Here is a 20171-nt window from a genome sequence, read left to right on the forward strand (position 1 = left end):
TTTAAAATGAAATTATCTGTTGGGTTAAGTGAAGTAGCTCCTGAGTCCGTTTATTCCAACATCAGAATCTAATGCTTTCTCTAATACAAATTTGGCCCCTTGACAGCCGATTCGCTTATCTCAAATAACATACTATTCATTTTAATGTAGGGGCGTTGTCGTTTAAATCTGTTATTTTCTAACCGTAACACGATAGAACTCGATGGGATTTTCCAAAATGATTTGAAAATGTAAAGCACAAGGAGTCGTTTGTTTGCATAACGCCTCTCTGTCTTATTTTCTCTTAATGAGAAGGAGTCCCTTTTCTTTATTCAGCTCGATGTATTTCAGCGCTGTTTCCAATGTGCAAGCGAGCTTTCCCTGTTTTCAGCCGTTTTAAATCTAAACCTAAATCTTGTGCGATTGTTTCCGACCAAAGAGCCTTTCGACATTTCCTCCGGGACAGAATAGGAGACCTGCCCGAGCACGGGAACAGAGAGAGACCACGGACACAAACAATAGTACTTGCCGTCTCATTGTTTCGTTTAACGATTCTCTACCATCAAAACGAATCAGAAAATAATCCGCAAAAAAAGACAGTCGTATTCCACACAGATCAGGACTAAGAATCAAAAAGCGTCAACAAAATGTGGATGAAAAATATGTCCAACTCCTTTACGTTCGTAATTCCTGTATCTCAGATTGTGTACGGTAGCGACGTTGCTTGCAAAATCTAAAATGATCTGGGAGGGGGCTGCGAAAACGGCAGTGAAACAAAAAACACACTGGCCAACAGCGTCCCTAAGAGTACACAACACGAAACTGCACAAGACAAGTGCATTATGGAGACAGGCCATCGTGAGGTTAAAAAGTGATTTAAAGTACTGAACACAATCGCACTGTTTAGTGGGATTGCCCTTAATGCCGAAGTAATTTTAATAAACTAAGGAAATACAAAGAAATAAAAGCCAAAAACAGGATAAAAATTTCTCAATGAAAAACACTGTATTGTAAATATATTATGTGAGCGATAATACGGCAAGGACATTTTACAGACAAGAAAAACTCTCTCTATGTCGCACACCACACGCACCACACGCAACACACATTCTCATGTATGTTGACTCTTACGGTGGTGTGTGTGTGTGTGTGTGTGTGTGTGTGTGTGTGTGTGTGTGTGTGTGTGTGACATAGAGAGAGAGAGAGAGACTGAGTTTTTCTTGTCTGTAAAATGTCCTTGCCGTATTATCGCTCACATATATGTTTACATACAGTGTTCTTTCATTGAGAAATTTTATCCTGTTTTTGGCTTTTATTTCTTTGTATTTCCTTAATTTATTAAAATTACTTCGGCATTAAGGGCAATCCCACTAAACAGTGCGATTGTGTTCAGTACTTTAAATCACTTTTTAACCTCACGATGGCCTGTCTCCATAATGCACTTGTCTTGTGCAGTTTCGTGTTGTGTACTCTTAGGGACGCTGTTGGCCAGTGTGTTTTTGTTTCACTGCCGTTTTCGGCAGCCCCTCCCAGATCATTTAGATTTGTTGCAAGCAACGTCGCTACCGTACACAATCTGAGATACAGAGAACACGAACGTAAAGGAGTTGGACATATTTTTCATCCACATTTGTGTTGACGCTTTTTGATTCTCAGTCCTGATCTGTGTGGAATACGACTGTCTTTTTTTGCGGATTATTTTCTGATTCGTTTTGATGGTAGAGAATCGTTAAACGAAACAATGAGACGGCAAGTACTATTGTTTGTGTCCGTGGTCTCTCTCTGTTCCGTGCTCGGGCAGGTCACCTATTCTGTCCCGGAGGAAATGTCGAAAGGCTCTTTGGTCGGAAACATCGCACAAGATTTAGGTTTAGATTTAAAACGGCTGAAAACAGGGAAAGCTCGCTTGCACATTGGAAACAGCGCTGAATACATCGAGCTGAATAAAGAAAAGGGACTCCTTCTCATTAAGGAGAAAATAGACAGAGAGGCGTTATGCAAACAAACGACTCCTTGTGCTTTACATTTTCAAATCATTTTGGAAAATCCCATCGAGTTCTATCGCGTTACGGTAGAAATAACAGATTTAAACGACAACGCCCCTACATTCAAAATGAATAGTATGTTATTTGAGATAAGCGAATCGGCTGTCAAGGGGGCCAAATTTGTATTAGAGAAAGCATTAGATTCTGATGTTGGAATAAACGGACTCAGGAGCTACTCACTTAACCCAACAGATAATTTCATTTTAAAACTCACCGACAACGCAGGTGGAGAAAAGGAGGTAGAGATGGTCTTGGAGAAACCTCTCGATCGTGAGAAACAAGAGCATCTGACTCTAACACTAACTGCTGTCGACGGAGGTGAACCACAGCAGTCAGGGACAGTGCAAATTCACGTAACTGTATTAGATGTGAATGACAATGCTCCAGTATTTACGCAGTCAACATATAAAGCTAGTTTAATGGAAAATGCCCAGAAGGGAACTTCATTAATGACTGTAAGGGCCACAGATATAGATCAAGGTACAAATGGTTTATTAACGTATTCTATTACTAGTAACACTGAGGGAATTTTGGATTTATTTGAAATACACGAGACAAGTGGAGAGGTACGTTTGATTGGAAATATAGATTATGAAACATCAAAACATTATCAGCTACATGTTAAAGCACGAGATCAAGGTGGGCTCACGGACTCCTGCAAAATACTATTTGACATTATTGATGTGAATGACAATGCTCCAATAATTGATTTGATGTCGACTAGACAGTCTCTACCGGAAGATTCACCATTACAGACAGTTCTTGCTGTGATGAATGTGCATGATGCTGACTCGGAAAATAACGGAGTGATTAAATGTTTTCTGAGGGACAGTGTACCTTTTATCATTGAAAATACATCGAATGGTTTCTATAGCATACTAACAAACGATGATTTGGACAGAGAGAGAGCTTCTGAGTATAATATAACATTGGCCTGCTCTGATGAGGGAGTACCCTCCCTCTCCAGCAGCGTCACTCTCACCTTACAGATCTCTGATGTGAATGACAACGCGCCTGTCTTTGAGAGGAGCTCATATGAGGCCTACATTGTAGAAAACAACACACCAGGCCTCTCTATATTCACAGTGAAAGCCAGAGACGCTGACTGGAACCAGAATGCCCGTGTTTCTTACATACTGGAGGACTCCTCTGTTAACGGAGTGCCAGTCTCCTCATATGTGTCCGTTAGTGCTGATAGTGGAGTCATCCATGCAGTGCGCTCTTTTGACTACGAGCAGATCAAAGATTTCCACTTCCGCGTCAAAGCGCAGGATGGAGGCTCTCCTCCACTCAGTAGCAATGTGACTGTGAAAATACTGATCCAGGACCAGAACGACAACCCTCCTCAGGTTCTGTATCCAGTCCAGACTGGTGGCTCTCTGGTGGCTGAAATGGTGCCTCGTTCAGCAGATGTGGGCTATCTGGTGACTAAAGTGGTGGCTGTTGATGTGGACTCTGGACAGAATGCCTGGCTCTCCTATAAACTGCAGAAAGCCACAGACAGGGCGCTGTTTGAAGTGGGCTTACAGAATGGAGAAATAAGAACTATCCGCCAAGTCACTGATAAAGATGCAGTGAAACAAAGACTGACTGTTATAGTGGAGGACAACGGGCAACCCTCTCGTTCAGCTACAGTCATTGTTAACGTGGCGGTGGCGGACAGCTTCCCTGAAGTGCTGTCGGAGTTCACTGACTTTACACACGACAAGGAATACAATGACAACCTGACTTTTTACTTAGTAATGGCTCTGGCTGTAGTTTCCTTCCTCTTCATCACGTGTTTAGTTGTTATTATATCAGTGAAAATCTACAGATGGAGACAGTCTCGCATCCTGTATCACTCCAATCTCCCTGTGATTCCATATTATCCACCACGTTACTCAGACACTTTGGGGACAGGGACTCTCCAGCACGTGTACAATTACGAGGTGTGCAGGACGACTGACTCCAGAAAGAGTGACTGTAAGTTCGGCAGAGCTGATAGTCAGAACGTGCTGATAATGGACCCCAGTTCTACAGGGACGATGCAGCGGATACAGAATGAAAAGAGCATCCTGGATGAACCAGACTCTCCTCTAGAGGTTAGTCTCATGGAATGACATAAAGTGTTGCATTACACCCTTAATGGCAGCAGTTTTTCTTTATCTGTTTATTACGTTGCACACTAAACTGGAGGCTCTTGGAAAGCTAGGAATTGCGATATCGTTTACATTTTTCACCCTCACAAGAAACCATCCTTAATGGTTTCATAAACAGATCTTCAACAACCATCTCTTCACCTCATAGTTTTATTAAACCTGCACGCAACCTTAAGCATAATTCAGGTGTGTGAAAAGTATAGGAATGTTTTGGATTAGTTACTGAAAAACCAGAACCAGACTTTCCTCTAGAGGTTAGAAAACTGTAACAATCACATTTTTTTCATTTTAATGCAAATCAAGATCAAGGCGGTGTGCATTAATTTCATGGGCAGTAGGTTAGTATGAGTCTGAAAAAGACCTTAAAAAAATGCCTGAGAGGTTCAGGAAATGCTACAGAGTTCCTATTCAGCACCATGGACAGCTACACTTAACACAACTAACTCCAGCTAATTTGTTGTGCTTTTATTTTTTGTCTTGGCATCATCACTTTTATTCATATCAACTTCCTATAATTTAAAAAGCACTTTTTCTTTCATAACAGCATTTTAATTAGTTGCAAAAACACTTAAACACAATATTATCAATGTGGTAATTTAATCAACAGCCAAATTTACTCTGGTTGTGGTTCTGTTTGATAAATAGTGTGATTCTGCACTAAACTTTTTTTATTTGTTATAACTTGTTGTAATTTGAATTGTCAACTCAAAGCGTCGCTGTTGGCAAGCGTGTTGCCATATAACAGATGCTATTTTTGTCTGTGTCCTGCCCCTTGACTCGATACGTTGGACACAATAAGAAAAAGGCAGAATGCACAGTCCATGCTCATAAGGAGCACTGCGAGGAATAGTGTAACTGGATACATTGTTCAGCTTTCTATAGTTGGATTGCGGATTTTTTTTCCTTTATGCTATCCATCTTCGCATTGACTGCAATGGGAATGCTTTTCTTTTAATGATACAGGAACCGAAACGACATCTGACAGAACAATGAGACGGCAAGTACTGTTGTTTCTCTCGGTCCTGTGTCTGAGCTACGTGCTTGGGCAGGTCAGCTACTCCATTCCCGAAGAAATGGCCAAAGGCTCTATAGTTGGTAACATAGCGAATGATTTAGGTTTAGATCTTAAAAGACTGAAATCAGGTAAAGCTCGTGTCTATACTGGAGGCGGTGTGGAGTATATCGGGCTGAATAAAGAAAAGGGATTCCTCCTTATCCAAGAGAGGATAGACAGAGAGGCTTTATGTGGAGAGACGACGCCTTGTGCTTTACATTTCCAGCTAATTCTCGAAAATCCAATGGAATTGTTTCGTGTTACAGTTGAGATTACCGATATAAACGATAACACGCCCAGTTTCACAAATGCAGAAAAACGCTTCGAAATCAGTGAGTCCGCTGTTATAGGATCGAAATTCGTATTAGAGAAAGCTATTGATTCAGATATTGGGATGAATGGCTTACAACAATACTCACTTACCCCAACTGGAAACTTTGCATTAAAACTAGAAAATCAGGCAGACGGAAGTAAAAAGGTAGAGATGGTGCTACAGAAGCCACTAGATCGAGAGAAGCAGGATTACATGTCACTGTTACTAACTGCTATAGATGGAGGAGAGCCACGGATGTCAGGGACAATGCAGATATTTGTCAACGTACTGGATGTGAACGACAACGCACCTACATTCGCTAAACCGCTATACAGAGCAAAAATACAAGAACATTCTCCTAAAAGCACCAGCGTAACGACTGTAAGTGCATCTGATAAAGATATTGGCTCAAACGGAGAAGTATCATATATGATATCTTCCAGCAAACGTCTTTTATATGAACTGTTTAAGATCGACTCAAAAACCGGTGAAATTGTCCTAATCGGTGAAATAGATTATGAAAAGGCGAACATTTATCAAATCGACGTTGAAGCTGTAGACAGCGGGGGACTTTCTGATTCTACTAAGGTCATAGTTGATGTTCTTGATATAAATGACAACAATCCTCAGATAAACATTGTTTCTAAATCAGAATCCGTGCTCGAGGACTCGCCTCCAAACACTGTTCTTGCTATGTTAAGTATAAACGATCCAGATTCAGAGAGTAATGGGAAAGTAGAGTGTGATATAGACGATAACATCCCCTTTAAAATCCAAACCTCGTTAAATGGGTTTTATACTTTAGTTACAGAGGTTGCTTTAGACAGAGAGAGAGCCTCTGAGTATAATATAACAGTGACCTGCTCTGATGAGGGAGTACCCTCCCTCTCTAGCAGCGTCACTCTCACCTTACAGATCTCTGATGTGAATGACAACGCGCCTGTCTTTGAGAGGAGCTCATATGAGGCATACATTGTAGAAAACAACACACCGGGCCTCTCTATATTCACAGTGAAAGCCAGAGACGCTGACTGGAAGCAGAATGCTCGTGTGTCTTACATACTGGAGGACTCCTCTGTTAACGGAGTGCCAGTCTCCTCATATGTGTCCGTGAGTGCTGATAGTGGAGTCATACATGCAGTGCGCTCTTTTGACTACGAGCAGATCAAAGATTTCCACTTCCGCGTCAAAGCGCAGGATGGAGGCTCTCCCCCACTCAGTAGCAATGTGACTGTAAAAATACTGATCCAGGACCAGAACGACAACCCTCCTCAGGTTCTGTACCCAGTCCAGACTGGTGGCTCTCTGGTGGCTGAAATGGTGCCTCGTTCAGCAGATGTGGGCTATCTGGTGACCAAAGTGGTGGCTGTTGATGTGGACTCTGGACAGAATGCCTGGCTCTCCTATAAACTGCAGAAAGCCACTGACAGGGCGCTGTTTGAAGTGGGCTTACAGAATGGAGAAATAAGAACTATCCGCCAAGTCACTGATAAAGATGCAGTGAAACAAAGACTGACTGTTATAGTGGAGGACAACGGGCAGACCTCTCGTTCAGCTACAGTCATTGTTAACGTGGCGGTGGCAGACAGCTTCCCTGAAGTGCTGTCGGAGTTCACTGACTTTGCACACGACAAGGAGTACAATGACAACCTGACTTTTTACTTAGTGTTGGCTCTGGCTGTAGTTTCCTTCCTCTTCATCACGTGTTTAGTGGTTATTATATCAGTGAAAATCTACAGATGGAGACAGTCTCGCATCCTGTATCACTCCAATCTCCCTGTGATTCCATATTATCCACCACGTTACTCAGACACTTTGGGCACCGGGACTCTCCAACACGTGTACAATTACGAGGTGTGCAGGACAACTGACTCCAGAAAGAGTGACTGTAAGTTCGGCAGAGCTGGTAGTCAGAATGTGCTGATAATGGACCCCAGTTCTACAGGAACGATGCAGCGGATGCAGAATGAAAAGAGCATCCTGGATGAACCAGACTCTCCTCTAGAGGTTAGTCTCATGGAATGACATAAAGTGTTGCATTACATCCTTAATGGCAGCAGTTTTTCTTTATTTGTGCATTACGTTGCACACTAAACTGGAGGCTCTTGGAAGGCTAGGAATTGCTATATCGTTTACTTATGTTTTTTCTTTTGCCATTTTTCACCCTCACAACAAACCATCCTTAATGGTTTCATAAAGACATCTTCAACAACCATCTTTTCACCTCATAGTTTTATAAAACCTGCACACAACCTTAACCATAATTCAGGTGTGTGAGAAGTATAGGAATGTTTTTGATTAGTTACTAAATAACTGAAAAGAGCATCCTGGATGAGCCAGACTCTCCTCTAGAGGTTGTTCTTTGGGGGGCTCAATTGTAACTGGGACGTGTTTGCATTTTCACTGTAACTGATGATGGTTTTCATATAGGTGTCATTTATTAGTCTGCATTCAGCACCATGGACAGGCACTGTTATGACCATCTTTTTTTATGTCCATGGTGTTTCTAATGGCATGTGTGTGTTTGCAAGTATTTGTGTACATTTGTGTCTGCAAGGGATTTGTGGTGTACCCATCATTTTTCTGAATAGATTGTTTGGATAGATTGTTACTTCGTGTTAATTTTGCTGACTAATTAGAGCCTTATATCTTATACTTAATCCACATAAGATACATATTCAATCTATCTATCTATCTATCTATCTATCTATCTATCTATCTATCTATCTATCTATCTATCTATCTAGTAACGTGAACATTTACAAAACATGTAAGAGTTTATGGGTATTTGACTCAGACACTTACTCATGGGTTGTACAAATCATGTGAATTTCAGTCGTCGTTCATATGTCAAAATAACTCAATATTTCCTTTCCACTGTGTCAGATTGAAATGTATGAATAACTTTTTTAACCACAGTATCACGTTAGCCCTCAATTATTCTATTTTATCAAGAATTTGCTTTTTTCCCCCCTGGTACATATAAAAAACTATTCTCTCGTATAATTTTTATTTCTCTCCAGGAAATTGATGTAGTTCATTACTGTGTACTCTTAGGGCCGCTGTTGGCCAGTGTGTTCATGTTTCACGGCAGATTTAAAGAGAAGCCTCCCCCATCATGATGATATCAGAGAGAGAAAGACAGACATAGGGTTACAACGTCGGCGTACACTTAAACGACAAGAGTGCAGTAGCCCTTCTCTTAATCGGTGCGGACGATTGTGGAGTGTCACTTAGATCTTCATGAAACGTAATGGACCATAAATTTTTGGCCATTGTGGAACATATTTCGTCCTATTAAATTTCGCGAGGAAAATGTCGGACAGAACAATGGGACGGCAAGTACTGTTGTTTTTCTCGGTCCTTTATTTCGGTTCAGTGCTCGGCCAAGTCAGCTACTCCATCCCCGAGGAAATACCAAGTGGCTCTTTAGTCGGTAATATTGCCCAGGATTTGGGTTTAGATATAAAACGACTGAAGTCAGGTAAAGCCCGGCTGTATACAGGAGACAGTGCGGGATACATCGAGCTGAATAAAGACCGAGGACTCCTCCTTATCAAAGACAGAATAGACAGAGAAGCGGTCTGCAGACAAACTACGCCTTGTGCTTTACATTTTCAAATTATTTTAGAGAACCCCATGGAGTTTTACAGTATCACAGTCGAGATTACAGATATAAATGACAATCCTCCCACCTTTGAAAAAAGTGAAGTCAGTTTTAAAATCAGCGAATCTGCTGTAATTGGAGCAAAATTTGTATTAGATAGAGCAATCGATCTCGATGTCGGGAAAAATGGTCTTCAAAAGTACGATCTTAAACCTACTGATAATTTTGTACTTAAACGGGACAGTCACGGTGATGGAACAGAAAAGGTTGAAATGATTTTACAGAAGCCTCTCGACAGAGAAAAGGAAGAGTTGATATCTTTAGTTTTAACAGCTTTTGACGGAGGAGACCCGCAAATGTCGGGAACAATTCGGATTTTCATCACGGTGTTAGATGCCAATGACAACGCACCTGTTTTTTCACAGTCCACCTACACAGCCACTGTTTTTGAAAATGCCCCAGAAGGCACCATTGTCACCAGCGTCACTGCATCAGATGTAGATTATGGGACGAATGGTAGGATAAAATATTCAATCACAAACAGTTTAGATCAAGCCCATGCATTGTTTGGGATAGACGAAGACAGCGGTGAAATTAGATTGCTTGGAAATATTGATTATGAAAATGCACGGAATTACCACATTAACATACGTGCAAGTGATGATGGTGGACTTACTGATTCATGTAAGGTCATAGTTGAAGTGGTGGATATGAACGACAACAAACCAATGATTAATATAATGTCACAATCAAACATGATATCTGAACACTCAAAACTGAAAACAGTTATAGCAATGATGAACGTTCAAGACCCAGATTCAAATGAGAACGGTAAAGTTCAATGTGTTATCAATGATAACATCCCTTTGACTATAATGTCGACATCAAATAATTTCTATAGCTTAGTGACAGACAGTGAATTAGACAGAGAGAGAGCCTCTGAGTATAATATAACAGTGACCTGCTCTGATGAGGGAGTGCCCTCCCTCTCCAGCAGCGTCACTCTCACCTTACAGATCTCTGATGTGAATGACAACGCGCCTGTCTTTGAGAGAAGCTCATATGAGGCCTACATTGTAGAAAACAACACACCAGGCCTCTCTATATTCACCGTGAAAGCCAAAGATGCTGACTGGAACCAGAATGCCCGTGTTTCCTACATACTGGAGGACTCCTCTGTTAACGGAGTGCCAGTCTCCTCATATGTGTCCGTTAGTGCTGATAGTGGAGTCATCCATGCAGTGCGCTCTTTTGACTACGAGCAGATCAAAGATTTCCACTTCCGCGTCAAAGCGCAGGATGGAGGCTCTCCTCCACTCAGTAGCAATGTGACTGTGAAAATACTGATCCAGGACCAGAACGACAACCCTCCTCAGGTTCTGTATCCAGTCCAGACTGGGGGCTCTCTGGTGGCTGAAATGGTGCCTCGTTCAGCAGATGTGGGCTATCTGGTGACTAAAGTGGTGGCTGTTGATGTGGACTCTGGACAGAATGCCTGGCTCTCCTATAAACTGCAGAAAGCCACTGACAGGGCGCTGTTTGAAGTGGGCTTACAGAATGGAGAAATAAGAACTATCCGCCAAGTCACTGATAAAGATGCAGTGAAACAAAGACTGACTGTTATAGTGGAGGACAACGGGCAGCCCTCTCGTTCAGCTACAGTCATTGTTAACGTGGCTGTGGCGGACAGCTTCCCTGAAGTGCTGTCGGAATTCACTGACTTTACACACGACAAGGAGTACAATGACAACCTGACTTTTTACTTAGTCTTGGCTCTGGTTGTAGTTTCCTTCCTCTTCATCACGTGTTTAGTGGTTATTATATCAGTGAAAATCTACAGATGGAGACAGTCTCGCATCCTGTATCACTCCAATCTCCCTGTGATTCCATATTATCCACCACGTTACTCAGACACTTTGGGGACAGGGACTCTGCAGCACGTGTACAATTACGAGGTGTGCAGGACGACTGACTCCAGAAAGAGTGACTGTAAGTTCGGCAGAGCTGGTAATCATAACGTGCTGATAATGGACCCCAGTTCTACAGGAACGATGCAGCAGATACAGAATGAAAAGAGCATCCTGGATGAACCAGACTCTCCTATAGAGGTCAGTTAAATAATGTGCCTGCTCTCTTTGCCGTTATTTCTTTCTGTGTCTAGTTAAATTCATTGGGAACTGTTGCGCGCCATACCTGCATTTTCAGTACCATGGACAGCATTCCGCTTTACATAAAGATATGACTCTCATCACCACATAATTGTCCATTTCTTCCGTGATTTAATTTTTTTCTTGTATCCAATACACAACCTGTTTTATTATTAGTTTCGGTGACAAAGAGCTACACTTGCCAATAGCCATGATTTTTTGTTTTTGCTCTTCCTCGTTTAATTTTAAATTTAATGAACTTTCAACCAATAAGGATAGTCTGTGATTAAACAGTTCTATCACAGATGTAAACCAAGATCTTACTGACACTAGCGAAATACTGGTCAGCTACTGTAACTACTACTACTACTACAAATAGTAATAATAATAATAATAATAATAATCAGCTTCAATTTTCTATCATCATCTACATTCTCGTCTCCCTTACCCCATCTATTGCTGTTTGGTGTTATGAACAGAAAGGGCCGCTGTTGGCCAGAGTGTGGCAGTCTTCGATAGGGCTGGTGACTGTACCTCCCCCTTAGATTGTGACATTGCAGACAATAAAACAGGCACCAACCGCCTGCCCTTGTGTAAATAAAAAACTGCTCACGGACATGGGAAGCTGCTATTATTTGTTGATAAATTACTGCAGATACGAACGGAATTTTTAAGGATATTCATATGGATTGCAGTTTTATCAAACGGACACAGGAATACCCCGACAAAATGATGAGACGGCAAGTACTGTTGTTCATCTTCGCTCTCTCTGTTAGTTCGGTGTTCGGGCAGGTCAGTTACTCCATTCCTGAGGAAATGGAGAAAGGTTCATTAGTGTGCAATGTCGCTCAAGATTTAGGTGTAGATTTTAAAAGGCTCAAATCTGGTAGAGCTCGTATTCATTCGGGAGACAGTGCAGAATACATCGAGCTGAATAGAGAAAGGGGTGTCCTCCTTATCAAAGAGAGAATAGACCGAGAGACGCTGTGTGGAGAAACGACGCCCTGTGCTTTACATTTACAGATGATTCTGGAAAATCCAATGGAACTGTTTCGCATAACAATAGAAATCACAGACATAAACGACAACGCTCCCAGCTTTGCATCAAGCGAGAAACGATTTGAGATCAGCGAGTCAGCTGTTATTGGGTCTAAATTTGTACTGGAGAAAGCCATCGATGCAGACATTGGTGCAAATGGTCTCCAAAGCTATTCGCTTAATCCAACAAGCAACTTTGCATTGAAACTAGAGAATCAAGCAGACGGAAGTAAAAAGGTAGAAATGGTTTTACAGAAACCACTAGATCGAGAGCACCAGGAACAAATATCACTACTATTAACTGCTCTAGATGGCGGACAGCCGCGTATGTCGGGGACAATGCAGATAACTGTTAACTTGTTAGATGCAAACGACAACGCACCGGTTTTCACTAAGTCAGTATACAAGGCAACATTAACCGAGAATTCCCCAAGGGGAACCAGGGTTATTACGGTTAGTGCATCTGACAAAGATGGAGGCTCTAATGCAGAAATATCATACGCAATTTCAAATAGCAAGCGTCGTTTATCCGATCTGTTTCAGATCGATAGAAAAACTGGAGAGGTTATCTTAATCGGTGAAATAGATTATGAAAAAGCTAAGCTCTTCCAAATAGATATCGAGGCTATCGATAATGGTGGACTGTCTGATTCCAGTAAGATCCTAATTGATATCATTGATGTCAATGACAACAGCCCTCATATAAGGATACTCTCTAAATCAGATAGCATTTTAGAGGACTCTCCTGACAATACTGTGATTGCTATGCTAAGTGTAAATGACCCTGACTCTGAAAGGAATGGCGAGGTGAAGTGTAATATTAATGATGACATTCCTTTTAAAATACAAAACACAATGAATGGATTCTATAGTTTAGTTACAGAAGTAGCTTTGGATAGAGAGGCCGCGTCCCAGTATAATATAACAGTGACCTGCTCTGATGAGGGAGTCCCCTCCCTCTCCAGCAGCGTCACTCTCACCTTAAGGATCTCTGATGTGAATGACAACGCGCCTGTCTTTGAGAGGAGCTCATATGAGGCCTACATAGTAGAAAACAACACACCAGGCCTCTCTATATTCACTTTGAAAGCCAAAGATGCTGACTGGAACCAGAATGCCCGTGTTTCCTACATACTGGAGGACTCCTCTGTTAACGGAGTGCCAGTCTCCTCATATGTGTCCGTTAGTGCTGATACCGGAGTCATCCATGCAGTGCGCTCTTTTGACTACGAGCAAATCAAAGATTTCCACTTCCGCGTCAAAGCGCAGGATGGAGGCTCTCCTCCTCTCAGTAGCAATGTGACTGTGAAAATACTGATCCAGGACCAGAACGACAACCCCCCTCAGGTCCTGTACCCAGTCCAGACTGGTGGCTCTCTGGTGGCTGAAATGGTGCCTCGTTCAGCAGATGTGGGCTATCTGGTGACTAAAGTGGTGGCTGTTGATGTGGACTCTGGACAGAATGCCTGGCTCTCCTATAAACTGCAGAAAGCCACAGACAGGGCGCTGTTTGAAGTGGGCTTACAGAATGGAGAAATAAGAACTATCCGCCAAGTCACTGATAAAGATGCAGTGAAACAAAGACTGACTGTTATAGTGGAGGACAACGGGCACCCCTCTCGTTCAGCTACAGTCATTGTTAACGTGGCGGTGGCAGACAGCTTCCCTGAAGTGCTGTCGGAGTTCACTGACTTTACACACGACAAGGAGTACAATGACAACCTGACTTTTTACTTAGTGTTGGCTCTGGCTGTAGTTTCCTTCCTCTTCATCACGTGTTTAGTGGTTATTATATCAGTGAAAATCTACAGATGGAGACAGTCTCGCATCCTGTATCACTCCAATCTCCCTGTGATTCCATATTATCCACCACGTTACTCAGACACTTTGGGGACAGGGACTCTCCAACACGTGTACAATTACGAGGTGTGCAGGACGACTGACTCCAGAAAGAGTGACTGTAAGTTCGGCAGAGCTGGTAGTCAGAACGTGCTGATAATGGACCCCAGTTCTACAGGGACGATGCAGCGGATACAGAATGAAAAGAGCATCCTGGATGAACCAGACTCTCCTCTAGAGGTTAGAATGCTGTAACATTTCCACACAGTATTACCAATGATATTTTTTTTAAATTTTAAACTCGAAGATTTTTAGTAGAAATAATGCGGCAAAAGTATTTCATAAGATAATCTTCCTGATCTCTTAAACCCTCTTCCTTTACACCTTAGGCCTATTATATTACTTTCCGTTTTTAATTTTTATTTCATCAGTGCTTCATTTTCGATGTCAACCTCTTTGCCACAGTTCACTTGCTTGATTTAGACTTATTATCAATACCTATGTTGGTTTCATGTAACTTAGCGTGTACCAGAGGTAAATACACAACAGCTATCTGTTACATAGGCTTATTTACTTTGCGTTGTGCATGAAGGCTCTACTGATTGTTTCAGCACCCCGTACCCATACACATCAACATTTCTCTTACATTTTTTGACTTTTTGAATATACACTAACGTTTTTAAAATAATAACATGGTTGACAGAGTTATATTTCTTGGCCAGCATTAATGTCTTTTGTGGAAATCATTCACACAAAAGTTATTCAATGCAGGATTTTGATTTTTGAGAGGGGACTTGTGCGGGGCACCCATGTCAATCTTTAGTCATAATTTGTCAGTTTCAGAACAGTGGACAGCAACTTCCGCTTCCTTTTTTTCTATTCAATGTATCCGCTTTATGTTGTACGGTCTTTTGGTGTTTTTGTTTAAAGTTTTTCATTACTTTAAATATGATTGAGTATATAAATACAGCATTTGAAAGTGACTAAGTAAGTGATTGTATAAATCATGCAAACATAACTTTAAAGACAATCCGCAGAGGTTTGGGAATATGTTAAAACTGTTTCCGTGTCTATATTGATATTTGTTCATATTCTGATTTTTTCATGGCAAGTTCTCTGAACAGAGATTCGTTTATGTTCGATTTCTGCAGTTTTATAATGTGGACTCTTAGGGCCGCTGTTGACCAGAGTGTCGACGGCTGACTGAAGGGTTGTAGCAGCACCTCCCATGTAACGTCCACATAATAAAGAAAGAGCACGACGAGAAAGAATGGACACTCGACTTATACAAATGATTGGAAAACGTTTTTGAGACTTTCTTTCTTTTGTGTGGATTATAAAGGATCCATTTTACATTTGATATTGGAATCGATATCAGTTTTATTTGATACACATTGAATTCAACTGAAGCAATTCGGAAAGAACAATGACAAGGCAAGTACTGCTGTTCGTGTCACTCCTGTCTGTCGGCTCGGTGCTCGGGCAGGTCAGCTACACCATTCCTGAGGAAATGGCCAAAGGATTTTTAGTAGGTAATATAGCACATGATTTAGGTTTACAAATCAAACGTCTAGCATCTGGTAAAGCTCGAATTTATACCAGGGACAGCGGCGACTACATCGAGCTGAACAGAGACAGAGGAGTCCTCCTTGTTAAAGAGAGAATCGACAGAGAGGCGCTGTGCAGACAGACGACGCCGTGTGCTTTACATTTTCAGATTATTTTAGAAAATCCTATGGAATTTTACACGGTTACAGTCCAGATTACTGACATAAATGATAATGCACCGACCTTTGAAAAAAGTGAAATGAAATTCAAAATAAGCGAGTCAGCGATCACCGGGGCAAAATTTGTGCTGGGAAGGGCTGTGGATCTTGATGTTGGAATTAACGATCTTAAGAGCTACGAATTAAAGCCAACTGATAATTTTGTTCTGAAAGTGCACAATAATGCTGATGGAAACAAAAATGTTGAGATGGTGCTACAGAAACCTTTAGACAGAGAGAAACAGGAGCAGATTTCTCTTGTGTTAACGGCTGTAGATGGAGGAGAGCCGCAGATGTCAGGAACAATGCTGATTGTTATTACAGTTTTAGACGTCAATGATAATGCCCCCGTTTTTACACAGTCCACATACAAAGCTACAGTTACTGAGAAATCACCTAAAGGCACAGTTGTAGCAACTGTTACAGCCTCAGATGCAGATCAAGGCTCTAACAGTAAAATAGCATATTCAATCACGAACACGTTAGATGATATTGCGAAAGTATTTGAGGTAAATGAGGAAAACGGTAAAATTACTTTAGTTGGAAACATTGATTTTGAAGAGTCTAGAAACTATCAAATAGATTTACTTGCTAGTGACGAAGGAGGACTCACAGATTCCTGTAAATTAATTGTCGACGTGCAAGATGTAAATGACAACAAACCTGAAATTAATATAATGTCGAAGTCAAACGTGATTTCAGAAGATGCCAAACTTAATACGGTCGTTACAATGATAAACATCGAGGACAAAGACTCAGGAGAAAATGGAAAAGTACAATGTTTTATCAACGAAAATATGCCTTTCACTTTAAAAACATCAAACACTAATTTCTATAGTTTAGTGACGGACAGGGAATTAGACAGAGAGAGAGCCTCTGAGTATAATATAACATTGACCTGCTCTGATGAGGGAGTACCCTCCCTCTCCAGCAGCGTCACTCTCACCTTACAGATCTCTGATGTGAATGACAACGCGCCTGTCTTTGAGAGGAGCTCATATGAGGCCTACATTGTAGAAAACAACACACCAGGCCTCTCTATATTCACAGTGAAAGCCAGAGACGCTGACTGGAAGCAGAATGCCCGTGTTTCTTACATACTGGAGGACTCTTCTGTTAACGGAGTGCCAGTCTCCTCATATGTGTCCGTTAGTGCTGATAGTGGAGTCATCCATGCAGTGCGCTCTTTTGACTACGAGCAGATCAAAGATTTCCACTTCCGCGTCAAAGCGCAGGATGGAGGCTCTCCTCCACTCAGTAGCAATGTGACTGTGAAAATACTGATCCAGGACCAGAACGACAACCCTCCTCAGGTTCTGTACCCAGTCCAGACTGGGGGCTCTCTGGTGGCTGAAATGGTGCCTCGTTCAGCAGATGTGGGCTATCTGGTGACTAAAGTGGTGGCTGTTGATGTGGACTCTGGACAGAATGCCTGGCTCTCCTATAAACTGCAGAAAGCCACAGACAGGGCGCTGTTTGAAGTGGGCTTACAGAATGGAGAAATAAGAACTATCCGCCAAGTCACTGATAAAGATGCAGTGAAACAAAGACTGACTGTTATAGTGGAGGACAACGGGCAGCCCTCTCGTTCAGCTACAGTCATTGTTAACGTGGCGGTGGCGGACAGCTTCCCTGAAGTGCTGTCGGAGTTCACTGACTTTACACACGACAAGGAGTACAATGACAACCTGACTTTTTACTTAGTGTTGGCTCTGGCTGTAGTTTCCTTCCTCTTCATCACGTGTTTAGTGGTTATTATATCAGTGAAAATCTACAGATGGAGACAATCTCGCATCCTGTATCACTCCAATCTCCCTGTGATTCCATATTATCCACCACGTTACTCAGACACTTTGGGAACAGGGACTCTGCAACACGTGTACAATTACGAGGTGTGCAGGACGACTGACTCCAGAAAGAGTGACTGTAAGTTCGGCAGAGCTGGTAGTCAGAACGTGCTGATAATGGACCCCAGTTCTACAGGGACGATGCAGCGGATACAGAATGAAAAGAGCATCCTGGATGAACCAGACTCTCCTCTAGAGGTTAGAAAACTGTTCTTTTGCTCAAACTCAAAATTAAATGTATTTATTCAGTGATGTCATTTACAGCCCATACCGTTTCAGTACCTTGGACAGCGAAAGAACAATCCCTCTTGTTTTATTTTTTGTTGTTGTTTTTTTTTTCTATTTCTATTTTCGTTTTAAATATAAGTATTGCTCCTTCATTCACTTTAGATCAAGTATTTGTTTGGAAAATATATCGTGCTATTTAGCATCACTTTGCCCGCACAATAAAACAGAAACAGTAGTCTGTGTTGGTTGGTAGTTTATTCAGTGACAATACAGGAAACAACAGAGGCAACTGTATTTTTCTCTTTAACTCATGTAGTTTCATGTTGTGAACTCAGTGGGCCGCTGTTGACCAGCGTCTTGACGTTTTATGATACATTTGTACTAGAACACCCCCCTGTCTTTTCACAAGCGAGAAGGACTCCGAAACATAAACGCACAGTCGCCGGTGGATGCAACACAATGCATGGAATATCAAGCTGGAATCATTTTACAGTCAGTTGTTGATTAAACTGACACTTTGGGGATTTTATTTACACCAGTACCGCTGATATCAAAAGAGAGGAGTAAACGTTAGTTTGTTTCGACGGAGATGTCTGACAGAACAATGAGACGGCAAGTACTGTTGTTTTTCTCGGTCCTCTGTCTCAGTTCAGCACTCGGCCAGGTCAGCTACTCTATTCCCGAGGAAATGGCAAAAGGCTCCTTGGTCGGTAACATAGCTCAGGATTTAGGTCTGGAAGTTAAACGGCTTCAAGCGCGTAGAGCTCGTATTCACACGGGAGACAGCGCCGAATACATACAGCTTAACAAGGAAAAAGGACTCCTCATTATCAAAGAGAGGATAGACCGCGAAGCTCTCTGTGGCCAGACAACGCCTTGCGCGTTGCATTTCCAGATTGCCTTAGAAAGCCCGATTGAAATATTCCCGATTACTGTTGAAATCACAGATATCAATGACAACGCTCCTACATTCCAAAAGGAAGAGAAAAACATTGAAATCAGCGAGTCTGCAGTTATCGGCTCTAAATTCATGCTAGAGAATGCAATAGATCCTGATATCGGGCTGAATGGTCTTCAGAGTTATACACTAAAGCCCAATGATAATTTTATAACTAAATTACATAGTCAATCTGATGATTTTAAAAAGGTAGAGATGATTTTACAAAAACCTCTGGATAGAGAGAAACAGGAGTTTACATCATTACTGTTGACGGTTGTAGATGGAGGAGAGCCGCAAAGGGCTGGCACTATGCAGATCCATATTACTGTGCTGGACGCTAATGACAACGCTCCTGTTTTTACGCAAACTGTATACAAAGCAAGTGTGAAAGAAAATTCCCTCAAAGGAACAATCATTACCAAAGTGAGTGCCTCCGATGCAGACAAAGGGTCGAATGGAGAAGTTAGCTACACGATCAGTAGTAGCATGATTGGCACTTCAAAGTTGTTCAGAATCACTGACGATGGTCATCTTATATTAGAGGGGCCTATTGATTTTGAAAAAGCCAGGAATTATGAAATTTATATAGAAGCAGTTGATCGAGGAGGTCTGTCAGATTCAAGCAAAGTAATCATTGATGTAGGTGACATTAATGACAATAGCCCCATTATAAATATGATTTCATCATCCAATTCAGTTGGAGAAGATTCCCCTTCCAACACAGTGGTAGCTGTGATGAGTGTAAATGATGCTGATTCTGAAGAAAATGGGAAGGTCAGGTGTGTGATTAACAAAAATATACCATTTACAATTAGATCCACATCCAGTAATTTCTATAGCCTTGTGACAGACAGTGAATTAGACAGAGAGAGAGCCTCTGAGTATAATATAACAGTGACCTGCTCTGATGATGGAGTCCCCTCCCTCTCGAGCAGCGTCACTCTCACCTTACAGATCTCTGATGTGAATGACAACGCGCCTGTCTTTGAGAGGAGCTCATATGAGGCCTACATTGTAGAAAACAACACACCAGGCCTCTCTATATTCACAGTGAAAGCCAGAGACACTGACTGGAACCAGAATGCCCGTGTTTCTTACATACTGGAGGACTCCTCTGTTAACGGAGTGTCGGTCGCCTCATACGTGTCTGTTAGTGCTGATAGTGGAGTCATCCATGCAGTGCGCTCTTTTGACTACGAGCAAATCAAAGATTTCCACTTCCGCGTTAAA

At 41.8% G+C, this 20171-nt stretch overlaps 2 protein-coding genes across 2 annotated transcripts in view; both read left to right on the plus strand.

The window, feature by feature from the left end:
• Nucleotides 1–1720: 1720 nt before the first annotated feature.
• On the plus strand, nucleotides 1721–14415 carry LOC111232543. Its single transcript, XM_022760116.1, has 4 exons — nucleotides 1721–4109; nucleotides 5126–7536; nucleotides 8818–11244; nucleotides 11998–14415. Exons 1-4 carry the CDS (start codon nucleotides 1721–1723, stop codon nucleotides 14413–14415), a joined length of 9645 nt encoding a protein of 3214 aa, XP_022615837.1.
• A 1165-nt stretch (nucleotides 14416–15580) lies between these two features.
• LOC111232544 (protocadherin beta-16-like) overlaps nucleotides 15581–20171 on the plus strand; it is a 4665-nt gene continuing 74 nt past the window's right edge. The window contains exons 1-2 of the mRNA XM_022760117.1: nucleotides 15581–17971; nucleotides 19896–20120. Of these exons, the coding sequence (XP_022615838.1) occupies nucleotides 15587–17971; nucleotides 19896–20120 (2610 nt within the window). The 5' untranslated portion in view covers nucleotides 15581–15586. The remainder of the gene's footprint in view (nucleotides 17972–19895; nucleotides 20121–20171) is intronic.

Source organism: Seriola dumerili, unplaced genomic scaffold, assembly GCF_002260705.1.
Source record: "Seriola dumerili isolate Sdu_G_001 unplaced genomic scaffold, Sdu_1.0 BDQW01000331.1, whole genome shotgun sequence".
NCBI classification, from domain to species: Eukaryota; Metazoa; Chordata; class Actinopteri; order Carangiformes; family Carangidae; genus Seriola; species Seriola dumerili.